The 21,766-nt window shown below is 49.3% G+C and overlaps 1 protein-coding gene across 1 annotated transcript in view; it reads left to right on the top strand.

Moving 5' to 3' along the window:
• Positions 1-2,296: 2,296 nt before the first annotated feature.
• The window catches only part of ZMAT4 (zinc finger matrin-type 4), a 50,440-nt gene continuing 30,970 nt past the window's right edge, over positions 2,297-21,766 (top strand). Inside the window, exons 1-2 of the mRNA XM_058820291.1 lie at positions 2,297-2,442; positions 15,894-15,995. Of these exons, the coding sequence (XP_058676274.1) occupies positions 15,894-15,995 (102 nt within the window). The 5' untranslated portion in view covers positions 2,297-2,442. The remainder of the gene's footprint in view (positions 2,443-15,893; positions 15,996-21,766) is intronic.

Below are 21,766 nucleotides of genomic sequence, written 5' to 3'. Positions count from 1 at the left end.
GAAGTATCTGAGACTCCAGGTGGCACCTCTAAAGAGTTTGTGTCAATTTTGAAGGCTTAGTTGCATGGCTTAAATGCTCCTTAACACTGATATTTTTTACAGCTAAAGAGGCAAGCAGGATCATGAAGCTCAGATAGTTTGTAAAACTGCTGTCAAGCAGATTAAGCTGGAAATGGAAAATCTGCTGGTGAAGTCTTTTCTTTCTAATGTTTGTGTTGATAGAGGGTGATTTAAAGTTTATTTCAGCACTGAGGTGAGGCCTCAGGTATCTGGTAGCAAAAGGAGAGTGGGGATGGCTCAGCTTGCTGCATTGCACAGGCAAAATCCTTGAGACTGCCTGCAAAGAATATTTATTATAAACAAATTAAATTACACAGACTCAGCTCTTGGAGGTCCTGACAACACCCCTGGCTGGGCTGTGGGTGTCTGCAGAGAGCTCTCAGGCCCCAGGTCCATCTCTGATGTGTGCCACATCTGCTTCCCACAAACAGGGATCGCTGAAGGTGCAGCATTTCTGTCAGACCCTGACAAAGCTGACACCTGGACAGCAGAGCAGTTTGATGAGAAAAAGGGGGAATTTAACCACCCTGATGAGCCAAATGTTCAGGAGGGGAATGATGCAAGCTTAATTCCACCTGGCTTTGGAACTGAAGGCTCAAAGGAGCTTTTCTATATCTTGACATGCAAGACAACTCCACAGTTCCTCTGGGGTGCAACCACCAACTGCCTTGAGCTGCAAAGACTTTAAGCCATCTCCCCATCCCTGTGGAGACACAACCCCCTCATCCCTGATGAGGGATATCATGGGGGCTGAGGGAGGTGGAGCCGAGCCAGATTAACTGCCTTTGTCCTGGCTGTTTGCACAGCCTTACACCTGGCAGGACAGGGCTTGAGGCAGGACATCTCTCTGCTCCATCACATCCCACTCTCCTTAACTCATCTGCTGGCGATGAGGCACCAGCAGAGCTGGGACAGAAAGCCTCTCTGATAGCTGCTAGCCCTCATCCTCCTCTCCAGCACAGGCAGAAAGGAGGGCAGCAAGGTGGCATTGCCACTGCAGGTGTGCTTTGGCAGAGGGATGATGCTTCCAGGACTGTCACTCTGCATCCTGAAGTGGCTTTGCCTGGGGATAGCGTGCACAAAGATAAGGGAAATCCATCTTCTTTCCAGACTCAGGCATTACTGGATTTCAGAGTGGGGAGACAGCTTGGTTTGAGCCTGACTTTGCATCACAGATTCCCTGGCATGTGTGCCTCATGCTGTGCTAGGGATCATCTTCCCATCATGTTTGCAGGGCTCTGTGTCCCTCCAATTTCTCCTTGCCCTGTTCATTGCCTTGCTCTGGTCCTTGCCTTGCTCCTCTGTTCAGACCCTGGCATGGGGCACTTGTTCAGTGCTCACTGCCTCTCCTGGGGCTGTAACCAACCTTTGACTGGAGATGAACCCAGTTCCCTTTGGCATTTGCTCTCCTCCAAGCCGTTCCTGCCCGCGCAGGAGCTCACCTCCCACTATCCCCAAGTGCTGTGTGTGGTGAGCACCTGCAGTGCCAGGCATGCTTATCCATAAATCCAGGGGATTAAAATGAGTGTGTCATCTGCAGAAGGAAGACTCTGGGAGTGTGTTCTCCACATCCTTCTATTTTCACAGCGGGGAAAACTACAGACTCACGGAATGACTTGGGTTGGAAGACATAGCAGAGACCATCCAGTTCCAACCCCTGACATGGGCACGGACACCTTCCACTGGACCAGACTGTTCCAAGTCCCATCCTTGAGCACCTCCAGGGGCAGCCACAGGTCCTCCAGGGCCTCCCCATCCTCACAGGGAGGAGGAATCTCTTCACACCTCTGATTTAAATCTCCCCTCTTTCCATTCACAGACGTTTCCTCGCTCCCTGCCCGTGTCAGCCCCGTGCTCCGGGGGCGGCCGGACCGGGTGGCTCGGAAGCCGCGGGGCCGGGGGCTGCGGGGCCGGGCCCGGGGGCTGTGGGACCCGGGGCTGTGGGGCTGTGGGGCCGGGCCGGGGGCTGTGGGACCCGGGGCTGTGGGGCTGTGGGGCCGGGCCGGGGGCTGTGGGGCCGAGGACGGGGGGCTGCGGGCCCGGGGCTGTGGGGCCGGGCCGGGGGCTGTGGGACCCGGGGCTGTGGGGCTGTGGGGCTGTGGGGCTGCGGGGCCGGGCCGGGGGCTGCGGGCGGGCGGCCCTGCGGAGCTCGGCGGAGCCAATGGCGCTGCCGGGGAGGAGCCGCGGCCCCGGCCCGGCCCCGCCCGCCGCCCCCCGCCGCACTCGGCCTGGGCTCGGCGGAGCGGCGGGAGCTGCGGCTGCGGCGGCCCCGGAGCGCGGGGCAGCGGCGCCGGCGCCCGGCTGGAGCGGCCCCGCCGCGCCCGAGGCACCGGCCCTGGAGGCGCTGGACATCGGCCCCGCAGGCAGCGGCCGGACCCGAAGGTAGCGGGCAGCGACCCGCCGGCTCCGCGGGGGTGGCTGCGGGGATCTGTTGATGGGAGTTGCAGGAAAGTTTGCAGAGGGAGCGGAGGCTGCTCGCAGCGGTGTCGGTGCGGGCGGTGGGAGGAGGTCCGGTGCCGGTGCGGGCTGGGACTGACTGACCGACCGCCGGCGCGGTTCGGGCGATGCCAGCGCTGCTGCGGATGGAGCCGGGATGCGGGCTCGCCGCCGGGATGCTGTGCCCCCTGTGCCACCCCGCAGCCCGGCGGTGACCGGCGCTCGCCCTGCCAGCGCTCCAGCCCCGCCGATCTCCGGGCTGCTTTCCCGGCGGAGTTTTTAGGGAATGCTGCATCCACCTGTGAGGCGGCGGGCGGAGCAGGCAGGCCTGTGGGTGCAGGACCCTGGGGAAGCAGCCCCTGTGCTGCTGCTGCTGCGGGTGCAGCTCGGGCTGCTCCGCCGGGATGAGCTCCGCACCGGCGGCCCCACGGCCCGGCGGCGGAACGGGAGCTCCCGGGGCTCTTGGGGTACGATCAGAGATGCCTGCAGATGCGGGAAAACAAGGCTGTTCTCTGCGTTGTTTGGGAAGTTGGGAGAACTTCCTGAGGCAGCAGGGCGGCTGCCAGGAGGCCGGGGCTGCCGTCCCTGGGGCCAGCTCGGCCGGCTGAGGGGATCGGGCCGTGAGGCCGGGGGGCTGCCGGCCCCCACGTGTTGCACCGGGGGTGTCCGGAGGTCAGAGCCCGGCCAAAGCTGTCCCTGGCACAGTGAGAGTGAAATGACCCCTGGTTCGGGCTGTGGGAAGGGTCTCTGGGGCTGCCCCCTGAGCGGATTGCCAGCGGTTTGTGTACCCCAGTGAGTGACACCCGTGCCCCGCTAGCTCCTGACCCCAATCGTGCTTGGGTGCCTGTCCTTGGGACACCCACACGCTCCTCTGAACCTCCCGTGGTGCTGAAGTGGCCTGAGTGTGTGGAGAACACGATTTGCAGAGCGTTGAGTGAAAACCCATCAGTTTGTGTTTTCTGCGTGAGGTTGTGCTGTTTGCTCTTGCACGTGCTGTCCCTCTGCAAAACACAGCCAGGGAGGTGAGAGGTGAGCAGGGGATGCTCTTGGGCAGGAGGGGGATGCTGGACAGAGGAGCTTCAGTTTTGATTTCCTCATCATCCCACAGGAAAGGGAGAGTGACCTGGAGCACTGCCTGACACTGCACTGTGCTGTGGGGCAGCGAGTAGCAGGGACCTGATAAGCAATAAGAGGTGTTTTGCTAAAGGTTCTAGACAGTGACTCATCTGCTGTAGGAAGGGACAGGAAGGAGAGGCAGCACAGGAGCTTTCTAGAGTACAAATGGGTCTTTCCCCCTGATTTTATCAGAAGCAGGAGCTTGGGAATCCTTTATTACTCTCAGAATAGTGCAGACCTGTAGGTTATAAACCTCCTGATGCAAGTGTCCCTGTACCAGCACCTCTTGCATCCCTGTCCCTGGGGAGGATGCTGATGTTGGGTCACATGCTAGGGTGGGACAGTTTCAAAATTTGAGGTGATTTCCAGGCCTCACAATCGATTTTATCTGACCATTTTTATTCACTTGTGAGTTTCTCCGAGTAATTGATCCTAGTCTGTACATTTCACCACCATTTCTGCGTGTGCCTGCCTGCCTGCCTGGGGTGTTTCAGAAGTCATTTTCCCTTGCCTCTCAGCTGCTCAGTCTTAACTTTTCTCCTTCATCCAGCCTTCCTCCCTCGGGCTTTTCTGCCTTTTTGTGCCCTGGCCAGCACAGAGGAGGTGCAGTGCTGCCGCCTTTCACTTTTTCAGGTGTGCTGCACCTCCCCTGCTATCAGCAGCATTGCTGACTGCCCTCACTTGAAACGTGTCTGTATAAGGAGCTGTTTTTGCTGATATTTGCCTGGATTTGTGTTGTGTGCAGAGGTGTTGGTGCAGCCCGTTGGTCCTTGCTGACTGAGCACCTTGCTCACAGCTGGCTTCCTCTCTCTGGGGATTTATGGCTCCTGCACCACCTCACTTCATTTGCTGGGGATTTACCTGGGAATGCTGATGTCTGGTCAGGTCTGGGGGTGGATTTGTAATTTCTCCCTGCAGGAAGGGAGGGAAGATCCCCAAAAAACAGCCCTCATGTCAGTGGTTAAGGGCGGAAAATAGTGGGTGTTTGAGAATTATTCCTTTGCAAGAAGCAACTTTTGACCAAAAGTTGGCATATTTTTGAGACATGTGAGTCTCTAATCATACCCTTTTCCATTGCAAGGTGTTCTTTCACGTTTAGGCAGGCTCTTCAAACCATCTTGGGAATGGGTGTGGGGCTGGCCCAGGCTGGTCCTTGCACTGCTGCCCTGGGCACTTTGGGATCTGGGGTTCTCACTTTATCTGGGTTAAGCTCCCAAGGAAAGAGGTGTGACTTGAGATCCAGAACTGGTTTGAGAGATCAGAACTGGGCCAATTTCTAGGCCAGAATGGGGCTCTGGGTGTCCCAAGGGCAGATTTAGGCGCAGAAACAGTTGAAGGTCAAGGTTCTCACCTCGCTTCCTTGCACAGGTGCCTTCCTGTGCTGAACACAGAGGGGGTTATGTCCCTGACAGGGCAGGCAGCAGGACATATGGCAGGACATAACCTTATTACTCCTTTCAAAGCATGAAAAACACCCCTTGCTGAGAAATACTGGAGCTGTGAAATGCAGATGGGGCTGCCCCCAGCAATAGCAGCAGCCTGGGGGAATGGAGAGAAAGCTTTTCTCCATGCCCTACCGCCTCACCCTCTGAAGTTCAGAGTGTCTGCATCCCCCAGAGGAGGATTTAACAGCACCGGGCTTTGCTGTAACCCTCAGGCACCGTGTGGATGAGCCTGGGTGGAGAAATGGCTGAATGGGATGGTGCTTCCTTGCTCTTTCAGTTTCCTTGTGATTTCCTGCGTGCCTTGTTGGTACCACACTGCACATCCCCTGCCCTCCTGGGTATCAGGGAAACAGTCCAGGTTTGGGGCACCACTGATGCCCAAAGGCTGCCCTGCTCTGTCCTGCAGCAAGCTTGAGAGGTTTAGCTAAAATATAAATATAAATATACACCTTTTATATTTATATATATACCTTATATATATATATATATATATACCATTTACATATTATATATGTATATACACCTTTTTTATATGTATATACACCTTTTTTATATGTATATACACCTTTTTTATATGTATACACACCTTTTTTATATATATATACACCTTTTTATATATATACACACCTTTTTTTATATATATACACCATATATATATACACCTTTTTATATACACCTTTTTATATATACCTTATATATATTTATATATTTTTTATATATATACCTTATATATATATAGTTAAAGTAGGTTTAGTTAAGATATATAGGAGTACCTTTGTGAGTACATTTAAAAAGTTGAGAGATATTAAATACATATTTTTTCTGAGCTGTATGCAAGAAAACAAAGGGTTTTCCAGGCTGGCTTGTGCCTGCTCAGCCTGGCTCGTACACAGGAGCCTTCGGTTCTGTGTGTTTCTGGTCACCTTGCAGCAGGCACAGGCTGCTGTGGTTTCTGTTCTCCCTTTGCACCCTGTTCTGCTGACACCTGCGTTTTCCTGGGCCTGGAGGTGTGAATGCTTTACCTGGCAGCACCTCCTGCTCCTGCAGAGCAGAAGATGGCTTTTTGCAGGGAGCCAGGGGGAGCCGTGCCACTCGCTTCTTCCTTATTAACTAGAAAGGAATAAAGTTGCAGAGGGATCAGATTTTTGAGAAAGACCCAGAGTTCCAAAATGGTCCTAGAGGATAGATCCCTAATTACTCTCTAATTGCATTAGAGTTTAATTTGTTGTTGTTTTTACTGTAATGTTCCCATTTTCCTCGACAGTTTGCTCTGTTTCATTAACTGGAAATGGCTGGAGATGAATATTTGCAATATCAAAACTTGCCTCTTGTGCAATGCTTGACAGGTTTTAGACCTTTATTGTGCTGTCAGGTGCCTGGGACTCAAACCTCAGGTGCAGCTCTCACCCAAAGGCAGCATTTTGCCTACACATGCAGGTTTGGTCCTGGGCGTTTTGGTGTCTGTCCTGCTTCCAGGAGACATGGAAAAAGCTGAGCTGAGCTGTCCCCAGAGCAGCTCACGGGCAGCTGCTCTTCAAAAGGCTTGTTTAATCCATTTCTCCTGAGCACAGCGGGGAGCTGGTCTGGAAATGAGTTTGGGAAGCTTCAAAAAAGGGTTTTCAGGAGCTTCATTTAGAAAGCAATAGGGGAGAAGGATGTTGCTGCTCTTAATTTTGAAGCAGAAATATATTTATTTTGCCTTGTTTAAGGGGAAATGGTGTAGAAGGTATGGTGAAGCTTAGACCTGCTTTTTGCCAATGCGTCTTTGTTGGTGAAACAAATCCTTGAGGTGGGAGAGTATAAATAAACCTTTCCAGTTTGTGACACCCTAGAGGTGTCACTTTGATCTACTTGCTTATATGTCACATCCATGTTATTTGTGTGTGCCACAAAGGGCACCTGAGCCCACTGCCCGTGAGCTGGGTGTGATGGAGCTGCACCCACAGCTCTCAGAAAGTGACAGGAACCATGAGGAGCTGCACTGTGAACTCAAAACTGCTCCTAAATTTGATCCAGCCGCTTAAAAACAGTGGGTGGACCTGGTGGTGAAGTGAGACGTTGGTATTTAAAGCTTGGAGGATGCAGCCAGAGACATGACACCCAGCAGTGAGCTGTGAAGGTGAGACATGCTCTGCTTTCAAAATTCACCGAGAAAATGGGAAAAGCTTGGAGGGCTGGATCTGCAGCACCTGGAGTGGCTTGTCAGAAACCCCCAGGAACGGGGTGGAATTGAACACCCACAGCCTTTGAAACCATAAATTAGTGGGTTAAAGCTGCTGCTGTGCAGAGTGCTGTGCAAGCCCCTCTATTATTTGATATACAATGAGCACATGTGAGCTGATTGTGTTAGAGGCAGAAGCTGTTTTGGCCTGGCTGTGTGAGCAGGGTTTCTCAGGCTGGCAATTCCCTGCCCTCAGCTGTAACCCTGGATCTCAGGACACTGGGGATGCCACCTCTGAGCTTCAGTCTTGGCTTCAGTGACAGCACCGAAGCCAGAGTTTAGTTTGACTTAAAATGAAAACTAAATAATCAATTCCGTGTTTTCCACCCTACAGTGTCACTAGTGAAAACATCAAGATGATAACTGTGGGTTCAACTGCTCGTTTGGAAATACTGAGCAATTAGACAAGTTTATGACAATATTATTTCCTGCCACCAGAGATGATCCACAATAGTACTAATTGTAGCAATAATTAATCTGTCTAATTTTCAAGCACGCAGCTGTAGTTCATGGTAGTCTGGCAGGGGCAGGAGTCGCACAGAGTGTGGGGACCCATTATTTTTTCTGTTTAATTATCAGTGCACTTTCAGCTTGTTGTGCTTTTTGAGGAGGTGCTGGGCTGCTCCCAGCAGATCTGGGAACAGGAGAGTGAGGACAGAGGGATGTGAGGAGCCAGTTCATAGTGCTCTGCTCTGACACTGGGTTAGACAGGACGTTGCAAAGCAGCTGGGATGGTTGTGGCTTTGCAGAACATACAAGGAGCATTTTTGAGCCCTTTTTCCTCCTAGCCAGACCATGAGGCTGACAGCCACGAATGCAGGATAATCTACAAACTCCACTTGGAAAACTGATTGTATATGAAACACATTAACTTGTTTTAATGCCTTTCTGTTGCTCCTGAGTACCACAGGGGATGCCTCATAAATACTGTAGGAATTGGAGTCTCTTTTTATGCAGGGAAAGGGAGACCTTTCCAAACCTATGAGTCAGAGCTGGTCTCTGAAAGGAGCAGCCAGTGCCCAGCTCCAGCCCTTCTGCAGTTTAATTTCTGACAGAAATAGAACAATTTGCATTTCTGGGGACCCTTTGGCACACGGGGCTGGAGCACTGCAGTGGGCATTGATGAACCATTGCTCATCTATTGGTAAGGGACAGAATGGTGTTTTTTTTCCCAGAGTTATCTGAGTGGCTTGTTGAGATGCTCCCAAGCCCAAGGAAGACAGGTCTGACATAAAACTCATAAAATAAAAAGCATGAAACAAAAGAACTCATAAAACATAAAGCAAAAGTCCAGCATGCTTTTGTTTAGTGTGACTGAGAGTGGGAGATACTCCTGCTTCTTAGAAGAAAGCAAATGCAAACAAAAGGAGAGGTTTATGTTTTCTTTTTTTAATTCAAAAATGAGCAAAGGTAAAGAAAGTGCTGTAGGAAGGATGTAAATGTTTTATGTTTTGCTTAAGATAAAGCTCCTTGTTTGCTGGTGCTCACAAAGCTAACAGACAGATTACATGATGATAAGAAGGAGTTTAATGAAATGTGCCGATACCCTTTAGAGGATGTGGGATTTAGATGTGCAGTTTAATGAGGCCAGAGGTTTAGCTGCTGTGTGCTAACTCTGGCAACATTTGCATTCCTGGTGTCTTGTTTCTAAATCATTTCACTGGTGCCCAGAAGCTGTGCTGTAGCAGGGAGCTGTGGCTGGAGGGAGCAGAGTCCATCGCTCAGCGCAGGCAGGGAGGGTTCCTGGCTGGAGTTTCTCACTGCCTTGGTGGCACCCGAGCTCCTGTAAATCCTCACCAGGTGGCAGTCAGTGAGTCATCTCTGCTGGCAGCACAGGGTGGGAGAGGAGCCATCCTGGGGATGGAGAGCAGCTCAGCCCACCTGCTGCACCAAAACTCGTGGATGACCTGGAGCATCTCTGCCTCTGGTTAAAGTCTGCTGGGCAGGGAGCATTTAGAGCTGTCAGCAGTGACAGCAAACTCATCTGGGGTTAGTGCTGCTGAGCCTGATTGCGATTTTGGGATGAGGTGCTTTAGCTTAGCCAGCCAGCCAAGCATGCAGCCTTTTATCAGGGATCCAGAATTAAAATAATCCCCCATCAGCGATGGACAGATTTGTTCTCTGGAGGCTTCTCCTAAGTCTGTTGCCACCTTACATGGCTTTTCCTCTTGGGTTTCTGAGCTGAAGCTGATGGGGACTGACAAGCCCTGATTATGCAAAGTACCAGAGGCAACGGGCTGCTTGCATGGGATTCACTTACTGCCATTTTGTGCGGTATTAGGGAGCCATGGAAAAAGTAGGTCCTGCTTATCCAAAAATGAGTGTGTGGTCCTGGCTGGGCTGGGCTGGGCAGCAGTGACCCAGCCAGAGGGGTGCCCCGGCCTGTCTGTGCCCACGCTCAGCCAGTGCTCAGGCTATTTATGTGTCTTTTTGTGAGAAGCCACCGTTTCCATGGCAACGGGGAGCATCACATGGTAGCCCTGGCTGTGGTGTGTGAGCCCGTGCTGTGCCCCGACACCCGCCAGGGTCCCTGGGCAGCCCGGGGGCTGCAGCTGCCCTGCTCACCCAGAGCTGCCAAAAACACCCCTGGTGGTGGTGGGATGGGAGCAAGAGTGATGCCAGGGTTTTGTGTCCTGACCCAGGACATTCCTCTGGGTGATTTGAGACCCTGGCACAGAGTCAAAACCAGCTGTGCCTTCCATTTTAGCCCATGGAAACAATTACCAACTTTGTGTGAAGATTTACAAGCCACAAGAGTTTGAGTAGAATGATAGTGAATTTGTCACAGGGTGAAAAAGTAGAATTTTGGGGATTTAGAGTGAGGGTTCAAGAAGCAAGATGGTGGGATCTGGGTGTGTCCAGTTCTTCTTCTCCTTCTTCTTGTCCTCCATCTTCTGTTGTGATGGTTTAGACACTTTTGGATTGGTTTAGAGTAGAGACAGACTGTCTAACATAGGTGATAGGTATTGGAAAATTATTGTAAATAAAGTACAGGTAGTTTTTAGTATAAAAAGCCAACACCACCCCAAGGGCAGGGGCTGTGCCACAACCCGACCTGCTGGACAGACCTCAGCAGGTCAGAGAAAGAATGGAATAGATAAGAGAAAATAAAAAACCTTGAAAAGCAGAACTGAGGAATCTCGACTTCTTCTTTGGTCGCGGGGCTGGGAAAAATGATTTTTAATACCTCAAAAGTCATCTCAAGCACAGAAACGCGAGAGTTACTCCCTTCTGACTCCAGCAGCCCCTCTACCTCAAGTGTAGTCTCTGCAAAGCCTGCTCAGGTCTGTTTTGATGCTTATTTCAGGACGTTTCTGGGCTGTCCCCTGTGCTAAAGGTTGAGCTGTGCCACCTGGCCTTGCTGAGTGAGTGACAGAGCCCTGTCCTTGAAGTGTGCTGGGCACAGAGTCCTGCAGCACAAAATCTGATTGCTCTGCCTTGAGTTCCTGCAAACTGTATTAAAACAATATATCAATCTCTTTTTTTTTAAATGTATTTTTATTCAAATCAGCATATGTTTGCAATTAAACCCTGCTACATGATGTAGTGTGAATAATTAGAAAAATTCATGTGCTTAATGAATTTGTAGGGAGGGAATGATGCTAATCCCAGAACTGCAGCGTGGCTCCCTCTAAACTTGGCAGTGCCCTTCCCTCATGTGCCCTGAGGCACTTTGGGGCATGGAGGGCTTGTCTCCACTATCTGTCCTTTGCTCTCTGCTTCTGTAATTTCTGTTGCTTGCCTTTTGTTCCCCTTCAAACAGGCAGGTCAAAAAGTCGCCAGCTGGATTTTAGTGCCATAATCAGGTGGGTGCTGTGGTGCAGGTGGGGGATGCAGAGGCAAACCTGGAGATGTGACCCTGCTGCTGTTCTGCCTGGAGGAAAATTATTGTAAATAAAGTACACATAGTTTGTAGTAGGGTATTTCCCTGGCTTCCCTCTTCCACAGAGCCCTCCTTCTCCTGATGTGCTCATCAGGCTGTTTCCTTGATGGGTTCGGTTTGTATAAATGGCACCTTGATGGTTAGGTGAGGAGATGGGAACATCTGGCAGCTTTCCCTCCAGCCCAGAGCTCGTGAGTGTTGGGAATTCAGTGAGACATCCGTGGCAGTTTCCTCCGCACAGTGGCATGAAAGCTGAGAGGCTCTTTTCAAAAACACCATCTCTGTCCATTGTTGTGTGACTGTACTTTTCTCAGTCCTGGCAAACACAGAATCCCACAATGGTTTGGGTTAGAAAAGACCTTAAAAATCACCTTGTTCCAATTCCCCTGTGTGGACACCTTCCACTAGTTTAGGTTTCTCTAAGGCTCATCCAGCCTGGCCCCTTTGGGCACTTCTGTCAAGAAACCCAGCAAATGAGCAGCTTGCCTGCTTACACTGGGGGAAAATCATGTGAAGTGAAGTATTTGGGGTGAGCCTGGTGTGCACTGAGGCTGTGTCTCCCCCGTGTTGTTCTCCACAACCTCTCCTCTCCGTGCTGCCACATGCAGCAGCCACGTGCAGGATCTCTCCTGCTCCCCAGCTCGTGCCACACACAATCTTGTTCTGATTTTCAGGGCTGCAATAAAGCGTGTCCAAATGCATCAAAGGCTCGGTGCCGAAGTGAAGCAAATTGACTCTGTGGAGGATTTAGGGAGTGGAGGGAGTTGGGATAAACCCCAAGCCAAACAAGAACTGCAGGGAAGGTGAGGCGTGGTGGAGACAGCAGATGTTCAGCACAGCTGGAGGGACGTGGAACATCTTGGTTTGGCAGGAGAATGGGAAAAATTAAAAATAGCACACACATCCTCTGGAGATGTGGCTCACAGGGAGCTCTTTGTGGACACACTGCCATGACCTGTGGGACACAGGATTATCTGGGCTCTGTTATTGCCCTGTCCCACCTCTTTGGGACAGCAAAGAAATTCAGGTGCTGGTGGAGGCTGAGGCTGTGAATTTGGGCTCTTGCACCAGCTCAGGTGGGCTGCAGAGCTCTGTCCTACCATGGGATGGCCTCTCCCGTCCTGTCCTGTCTGCAGCACAGAATTGGCCCAGGCTGCCCCATCCCAGCCCCTTTTCCTGGCTGCTGTGGCCTCCAGCACCCAAAATGTCTCCAGGCAATAAAAATAGGAGGAGAACTGCACTCCTGGAACAGGCTCAGCCATTGTCTTGTCGTGCTGGGAAATCAGGCACTTCAAAAGGCAGTTTTGCATTTCTTCAGATGCCTCGATGTAAGTGCAGTGACAGAGTTGCTCAAAGCACATTAATTATTAGTAAAGGCTTTTTTTCTTTTTATTGCAAGACAAATTAAACAACAGACAAAAACAGGAGGTGTTACATGAGATGTTAATCCATGGGAGAGTGGCAGCAGCAAAAGCCACAAATAATTCATAACATGAAAATCAGGACATTTAATTTTTGGCTTGTTGTTTGCATTTGGCATTCCTGCACATGCTCAGTTGTTGCTTCTCTGCCCTGGTGTGGAGATTTTGAAGGCTGTTAATTTTGGAAAAAGTGATTGTAGGCCTTCAAGAGTAAATCAGGTAAGAGATCATATTTTTCTTCTCTCCTCTTGACTGGCGAAAACCAAGTTGCTGAACCCTGTGTTTTCTGTGGCACTCCTTGTCCTCAATGGGGCAATAGAAGAAATGAATGTGTACAGGAATTCCAGGGCACTTCCAGCGCTCTCCTGTGTGACGGGGACACATTTAGCATGTGACCTCACCTGGAGGGATTCAGCTGGTGCACAGCATTTCCTTAGAAAGGAATTTGGCTTTGCACATGTCTCTGATGTCAGCTGTGAGTTGCTATCCTCTAAAATTTAGTGCAGCTTAGTTAGCACCTTCCTGGACATTGCCAAAACCTGGCATCAGGGTGATGAAATTGATTTTTCATTGAGCTGTTCCAGTCACTGAAAGTGCTGAGGAGAATTGCAAGCATATGGCACAAGGTGCTGCAGACGAGGTCTCTGTGACACTCTGAGCCATTCCTGGAGATGCTGAGCTGACATTTGCAGGGCCATGGATCTGGGGCAGGGAGGGGATTTGTCACTGGAGTGCCATAATAAACCCCACAAAGCCATTGTCATTTTTGGGAGAGGCCCCACCTGAGTAGGAGGACACCAGGATTTTCGGATTTTAATACATCAAATGCTTTTGCTCAGCATGACCATCTGTGTCCCAGTGCCAAAGTTATGAACCCCATTTAGTTCTTCAATTCTCAGCAAGAAAAGTCTCTGAGAGTGTTCAGGGGCATGTCCCACCTTGCTCAGCCCTTGAATGTCCCTCACAGCTGAGGACATACTGGTGGCAAGGACACCCCTCCTTTCCATGCTGCATTTTGACAGATGGGCTGTGAGGTGGGATCAGCTGAGGGCTGGTCAGTCCTGGAGCAGTTAGGCATGTGTGGGCAGGGAGAGAGTCACAGTGGTATTAAGTGATTAGAAATACATAAATATTAATTGCTTCTGAACTCCCTTTATCACTCTTGCAGGCAGAAGAAGTTAATAAATCACTGCTTGGATTAACCCACAGAAGGGTTAGGCAGGAGAGTGGGAGCTTCTCTCACATGGAACTCTGCTCTGGCTGTGTTATGTGAGGGTCTCCCATTCCAGAGAGACTTTTATTAGGTGATTTGAATATTTACATGTGGATGGTGGTGCACAGCAGTCACCATCAGCAGAACCACCGTGTTCTGCTGGTGCTGAACCTGTGATGTGAGGGGAACACATCCCACACCTGTGTCAGACCTTGCTGCTTAGAGAAAATGCCTGAGATGCAGCTCCTGGATAAGCCTGTTCAGCCCTTGCCGCTATAAAGGAGGACAGAGGATTCCATTTGAGAAAAATAGACTTTGGCTCTGTTATCAGAGCGCAGAATGTTGAACTAATGCTGAGAAGCTTTTGATTTACTCTGATTTTTGCAATGAGGGTTTGTACTGGCATTGCAGGCTGCATGCAAATGAAGGTGGTGTTACCTGTCTCTGGCTTGGTTGCTGGATTGAGGTTTAATGAGATTCTTTGATTTGCTTTGTGCCAATCTGTTGGAGTTAAGTGAGATTTCTTCCTCCCACTTTGTTTTGCCTTTGATGCAATTTTGCAACACTACTTGTATTCCTAAAAGGGTCTTTTGGTGTCTTTGAAAGTTTCTCAATGCAACATCTCTCTGGACAGAGTAAATGAGGATTAAAACTAGGCAGATAGCAAGAGAAAACAAGGAAATGTCTTTGCAGAATCAAACAAAGAGCAAGCACAGCAGCAGAGGAGCTCTGAGATCAGTGGTTTTGTCTGGTAAACCAGAACACCTGAGCAAACCTTTTCCTGGAGCTCAGGGCCAGCTGGTCTCTCCAGGCTGGCAGTCTCTGTCAGCTCAGCTGCTTGTTTTCATAAAATATAAATAACAATGACTGTGGGGTGGCAGGACACTGGGTTTGGCATCAGCACCTCCAGCTCTGCTGCACAGCCCAGCAGTGACCAACCCTTCTGCACCTGGCTTTGTCTGCTAATGAGATCTCATTGCCTCTTCATTTCCATGTTATTTTTCTTCCCAGTCAGTGGGATGAGCTCTATAAAACCTGTGTTATCAGTCTTCATTATGCTCAGGTTTGTTATGATTGTGAATTAATAGATTTTATCTTGGCATTAATGAGAAGGCACCAGCCTCTCTTTTCCCTCTTGCTTTGCATAGGGGTTGGTTTTAAATATTCTCTCTATGTAGCTGCTTCTGGCTCTGCTTGGGTTCTGACTGTTTTAAGCCTGAACTTTCCTGATCCACCCCTTGATTGTGAGTTCAGGTCTGTGTACCTGCAGTGGCACAAGGAGGAGCAGTGTGTTCCTGTGAATCAGAGCACTCTGCAAGCTGGTTTTAAAGGTGCAAGTGTCCTCCTGGAAAGTTCTGGGGAGCACATAAATATTTAAACAGCTGCTGGGGAACAGCACAGCCCAGTAGATCATCCAAACAATTCTCTTCCACATCTAAATCGAGAATTACAACAGAGTGCTCTTCCAGCTTAAAACCACCTTCTTCCAGGTTGTGCTGCTGTTTGCCTTCTCTATAAAAGATTTTGTAAGCTCTTTTACTGTTCTATAACAAATGGCCAAGCGTGTTTTGTGCCAGGAGGGACCTCTGGCAGAGCTGGTTCTGTGCCTGGTGCTCCTAGACAGGAAAGGTGATGAAGAGCAGCTAAAGAATACAGAAAGGATACTTACAGAAGGCTAAGAAGATAATAATGAAAACTCGTGACTCTTTCCAGAGCCTCGACACAGCTTGACCTTGATTGGCCAATGAGTCAAAACAATTCACATGAAACCAATGAAACAATCTCCAACCACACTCCAAAGCAGCAAAACACAGGAGAAGCAAATCAGATAATAATTGTTTTCCTTTTTCTCTGAGGCTTCGCGGCTTCCCAGGAGCAAAATCCTGGGCTAAGGGTTTTTTCCAGAAAATATGACTGTGATAGGGTCTGTGTGTCACATTTACACCTGTACAACATTGGTTTCACTCCCTCATGGTGACAAGAACTGCTTTGGCTCAAGTGTTGCCTTGCCCTTGGCTCTATAGGAGCCTTGTCAGACACATCTGCCTGCGTTCTGTGACTGATTCTGCTTCTTGTCTCTCCTCTCTGTCATGCACAGATGAAATCCTCTGACATCGACCAAGAATTGTTCACTGAAAGTTACTGCAAGGTGTGCAGTGCTCAGCTGATCTCTGAGTCCCAGCGCGTGGCCCATTACGAGGTAAGATGTTCTTGGTTTCTCACTCCACTGTTTCAGTTCTGCTTGGAAGATTCAGCATTTGAAGAACTGTTTTTCCTGGTTTTTTCCCCCTGTTTTTCTTTTTTTTTTCCCCTGTTTTTCCTGGGTTTTTTTCCCTGTTTTTCCTGGTTTTTTTTCCTGTTTTTCCATTTACTCTGTAAGTGATGTCACTGCAGCGGTGTCTGCTGCATGTCTGGCTTTTTTTTCCTTCTGTTTTTTGCCAAGTCAGCCTGCAATTTGATCAGGGCTGAAGGAAGCACAGTTAGCAAGGAGAGCAATTAAGAGTGCAGCAAAAAACAAGCTCAGGTTGTATTAAATGTGCTGCACTGTGGTTTGGTGAGTAGGAATCACTGATTGTGCAGAGAATAGATTAGAATTTGTGAATGTATTTAAGCACTTAAGAGGTAGTGAGCAATGAATAATTAGAAAGGATGGATTATTAGAGACATGTTAGAACAGCAATTAACAGCACTGCATATCTTCAAAACAAACTTAAATACATTCCTATTAAACAAGGAGGAAATTATGGAGGGATATGATGCTGTAAAATCCTTCAGGGAAGGAAACTCACTGCCTGGGAGTAGATCCTGCCAGGGTGAGAGGCTTTTGAACAGAGATTCTCAGGTTCAAATGCAGAGGAGGTGCAGGGTCACTGTGTGGTGGCTGTGCACAAGGGACTGTCCTCCCCTGGGAGCATGTGAGGTGCTCCAGCCTGTCCTGGAGGGCTCCAGAAGTGATGCATGTCTGCATAATCTATAAAACATCGTTTGTACATGGAGAATAAACTATATTAACTCTGTATATTCACGATATATAAAATAGAGATAATACAGATATTTGGATAATGTGGAATAATTTGGTTTGATTTTGGTGGTCATGGAGGTCTTCTCCAATGTAAATGGTTCTGTGATTCTCTGTGATGAGCTGTGGGATGAGGGATTTCTGCGCTCAGGGGAGTGCTTTGCTTCTGTTTTTGGTTATGTGGAGACTCCCAGTGTCTGCAGAGTTCCAACAGATGCAGAGTTTGTGCACAGGGACCTGGAAGATGAAGTTACCCCAGGCTTGATTCAAGTGTTTTTCAGTTAATATACGAGGGAGACAATTGTGTGGCCAGCAGAGAATGTGCAGGAAGCTTAATGTACATGATCTGAGGATGCTGTGCTGCATTAATTAACAATGGGAACAAGAATGTACGTGTGCTTGTAGGGCACTTTACATGTCTGTTTTGGTGAATTTCTTAGGAGCTCTTCTGTAACTGCTCCTCTGGCTGCCCTCTGTGTGCAGCAGAGGTCCCTGGCAACTCTGTGAAGTTGAAGGCTGCAGTTTTAGGGACACCTTCCAGATCTGGTACTGGGCAATGGATGCCAAATTTTGCCTGCAGGAGGCAGGAGCAGCTCCTGGTGAGCCTCAGGGTGCTCAGCCAATCTCGTCTCCTCTGCGCCTGTCACTGTAGGTATGTGCTGAATCATTAATTCATAGCAGATGTTTTTGAAATGTGGAAAACAACACTGTTTTCTGTTGTATATTTTAGTGTGAGGTGTTGTGCTCGTTTGTCATCTGCTGTGAAATCCCAGCAGACGCTGAGATGTTGGGCACAATAATGTCATTCCCAAACCTTGCTGCTGGGTTACATAACACAGAGAGGAGGAGGCTTGGAGTGAGTGAGGAGTTGTCTTGGTTTGGAAAGCCAGGTGCCTGCTAAGGAAGGCAGGAGCCTCCCCTGAAATGGAGAAAATGAACCCCCCCCTCCAAATTGCTGTAAATTTTAAATTAAGGGACTCTCAGGCAACAAAAAATATGGGAGCAGGGAAGAAAAGGATAAAATAAACAATGCAGTAACTAAATCAACACTGACAGAGTCAGAACCTAACCTGACACCCTGTGAGCCAGGGTGTTGGCAGCAGTCCCATTGGAATTGTGGCTCAGCCCTCCTGCAGTGTCAGGGGTGGTTCTGCTGGAGCAGGGATCCTGTAGAAAGGGTCCAGTCTTCCTCTGTCAATCCAGAAGAGGCAGCTGCTGTTCCTCTGGGAAATCCAGTGGAGAAGCCGTGCTGGTGTTCCAGAATCTCCAGATTATATCCAGGCAGGAATGCTTGGCTGGTGTTCCAGAATCTCCAGATTATATCCAGGCAGGAATGCTTGGCTGGTGTTCCAGAATCTCCAGATTATATCCAGGCAGGAATGCTTGGCTCCTCCCTCTGGGCTCACATCTCCCAAGGGGATGCTGTAGTTCTTATCAGCCATGCAGTGACATTTAATGGCCTCTTATCAGCAGATGTCCCCTCCTGAGGGAAGAGTGATTGTGATCACTCAGAGACATAAGGAAAACTGCCCACTTGACAAAAGACAACTGCCATCCAGATGGTAATAAATACATCTTGCCTCGCAGTCTGGAAGAGCTGTAAAGACTATTTAGGATCCCCTCTGGTGTCCCAGAGGCTGGGAGTGCCTCTGCCCGGTGGCTGTGCCACACTTTGCTGCTCTCAGTGTCCCTTTGGGGCAGCTATTCTGGTCACCACTCCCAAGTGTGATGCTCATTCTCGTGCTAACTTTCTGACACCCTGGTCCAAGAGCCCTACAGGCGTGTGAGAGGCTGGAAACCTGCCCTGAGGTTCTCCAGGGAGGTGGAATTGAGGGCTCTATCCTGCCTGAGATTGCCAGCCCTTGCTGCAGGCCAGTAGTTAATAGCAGGAGTGTAAAATTCACTGTTTCTTTCTAATTATAAAGTAGCTGGTCACAATTTTCACACCTTTCTTTTTTTCCTTCTTTCTTTTAGAAAGTGCTGTATAGTTAAAAACCGATTATTTTCATGGGGGAGATTTCAACTTCAGAAGACTGAATTTTCTGCAAATCTCTTTCCAGGAGCCCTGGGGTAGCCACCCTGAGTACCCATGGGTGCTGAGGACCCTTGGTGGGTGCCAGGGCTCTGTCTGGGTTTGTTTTGGTCAGCAGTGCCCTTATCCTTCCTGAGAGAGCTTGGATAGAAAGGGAATTGATCCACTGCCTCACTAGCGCAGTCAAGTGAGCTCTGCAGCCCTTGTGCCAGGGACTGGAATCTTGGCTCTCTGTGCATGCAAAATAAGACATTTCTCTGTAAGAAAATAGAGGGAAGCAGCCTATGAAAGGGGGACGTTTTTATCTTGCCAAACAGGAATAGTCAGTTCCAATCGCTGTCTCATCTCCTTCTCCAAATCACCAACCAATAACTTTTCTCCTGTGCTACTTTGCCAGGAATAAAAATATGATTTTATGTCAGTCACGCAGTATTAAGTGATATTATTTCCAAGGGCAAGCGTAGTGGAAAAAATGACAAAAGGATCAGAGTATTTGCAGCACTTTGTGCTTCCAGCCTGACATACAGCAAATACTGCCTTTATTACATGTGCTTCATGCAACTGTGTCTCTGCCTTTGTCTGATGTGTCTGATGCACCCTGGCTCTCCTTCCCATGCTGCTGAAAGTGCCAGGTCCTGCCCTCCTCTCCAGGGTTCACCCCAGGACAGAGCTGAGCCGTGGGGCATTGATTTGGCTCCCAAATTAAGGAGCCCAGCTCACTCTGCAGTGCTGAGCATCTCCAGGGGCTGCTGCTGGGCAGCTGTGAGTGAGGGATGAGGCAAACCTTACTGTTGGTGCCCAACAGAGTGTGCATTTGCATATTTTAATTCTGCAAGCAAATTACTGCCTTAATTTGTCCCCTGAAGTATCAGAAAACTCTCTTCTCCCTTCTGTTTCTGGAATAAAGCAGCGAAGTACGGATGCCTGAGACAATCCCTGGATGCCGAGCATCCCTGAGCTGCCCTGGCTCCCCTTTCCTCCTTGGGAGGAACAAAAAGGAGCAGGGTGGCTGTTTGGTCAAGAATCCATGTGCTGCAGGTGCTGGCTGGCTGCAGGAGGTGGCCAGGCACATTTGAGGGAGGGTATTTCACACCTGAGGGTATTTCACACCTTGTGGTCCAAGGGGTGACAATGTGCAGCGCTTGCTGCAATGCTATTGAAAGTCTGTGCTGCAGAAATGAGGTTTTTCTTTTCTGTGTCTCTGCATCTTTCCCTCCTCTGGAGCAGGAAGCCTCTTTGGCACTGGATTCCCTCTGGATTACCTGTAATTTAACACTTCCTTGCAGCTCTGTCTTTGAGAGAGGTTGTTTCAATCACTTTGGAGAGCTGCTCTGTAAATTAAAAAGCTAAAACAAAGAGAGCTAAGGTTTCTTAGTTAGCTCTGAGTCCTCATCTCTATGTAGAAGTGTTCACAGCCATTAGGAAGATGTTACCATTTATTTTCATGTTTCCCCTTGAAAATCCTGCAGGAAAATTACCTCATCTACAAAGTTGCTCTCAGATTTCACCCTGAGCTGCACATTCATCACCACATTTGCTCCTCAGGCTGCTGTAATGCTCTTCTCCATTTCCTCCATAATCTTTATTGCTTCAGGTGTTCAGAGGGTGCTTTATTTTTCCATTTAAAATGAAGGAAGATGCCAGGTCTGCAGGAAGAGCAGCCCAGGAGGGGCCCGTGGAAGTGTCACCTTATGGGATGCTGCTGGAATGCTTGTGGTGGAGCAGCAGGGGAGGGCAAAGCATATTAAAATTCAAATGCAGAAGGGACTGGGGAGAACAAATCAAGTGCCAGTGCCCCTTGGCTGCTCTCTGGAGCTGTGCACTGTGGAATTTCTCACTCTGTTTCCAGAGCAAAGCAGGCGGGCGGTATCGACAGCCTCATCAGTGCTCCTTGTGTGCACGGGCTGGAGTGGTGCTGGGGTTAATCTGCCTCCAGTTGGGCTCTCCTTGGCTGGAAACGTGTAAAGCAGTGGCTTGTCTGAAGGAATAATAAACATTGTTTACTATTGGCACATTAGTGCCTTAAGGATCAAGATGTGTATGCACAGAGAGGCAATCCTGTGTCTGAAATATTAATGTGCTGCAAGGAGCACATACCCTATTTAACAAAATAAATGCTGTGCTAGAAAGCAAAGAGCTGGAATGGTATGTTTCTGCTCCCAGCTCCCTGAGTGAGATGCTGCAAGCATTTCCAGGCTGGAGGAGTGGAAAGGATGTGCTGTAGCTGAAGGGAAAGGCTGCACAGGGCTGTTGTATGTCAGTGATCATGGATGGGAATGTGACATTTGCTGGCCATGGTCTCTGATGTGCGTTGCTGCTCACTTGCCATGTTGTCTTGCTGTGGTGGCAGTGACATGTAAATCTTTCAGAGGATGAAGGAGGAGGGGACACCCTGGCTGTTGTTGCCATGTCCTTCTCCACCACTGCTGGAATCTGCTCTGCTGTGGTGATCACGGGTTTTGGTGGCTGCTCAAACATTGCTGTTACCCTGCAGATGTGCTGGTGTTGGATAGAAGAACCTTGGCTGGAGGAGAGAAAGCTAAAGAGGGCATATTTGTGTTGCAGAGATGACAAGGTGCTGCTTTGTTCTTTTGGTGTGCACATGCAGGCCTGGATATTCTTTGGTAGTTTGTGTCGTGGTGACAGCCCCAGTTAAAGTGTGCTGAGGAAAACGTGGCCACCCATTGCATGTGAGGGAGACAGGTGGGTGCCAGGGTTTTAGGGCACAAGGCTCGTGCTTCTCTCTGCATGCAGGGCAGCAGCAGCTGCTGCATCACGCTGGGAGCCAGTGGAGACGGGATGGGACTTTACAAGGCTCTATGTTACTGCTCTGTTGTCAACATTAATGGCTGAGCATTATTTTTAATGCACTCCCAGTGTCAAAATCTATTGCTAAACAGCAGTGGTAGCGGAGCAGATG

This window comes from Ammospiza caudacuta, chromosome 26 (assembly GCF_027887145.1).
Source record: "Ammospiza caudacuta isolate bAmmCau1 chromosome 26, bAmmCau1.pri, whole genome shotgun sequence".
Classification (NCBI taxonomy): Eukaryota; Metazoa; Chordata; class Aves; order Passeriformes; family Passerellidae; genus Ammospiza; species Ammospiza caudacuta.
This window is presented reverse-complemented; position numbering and strand designations above follow the sequence as displayed.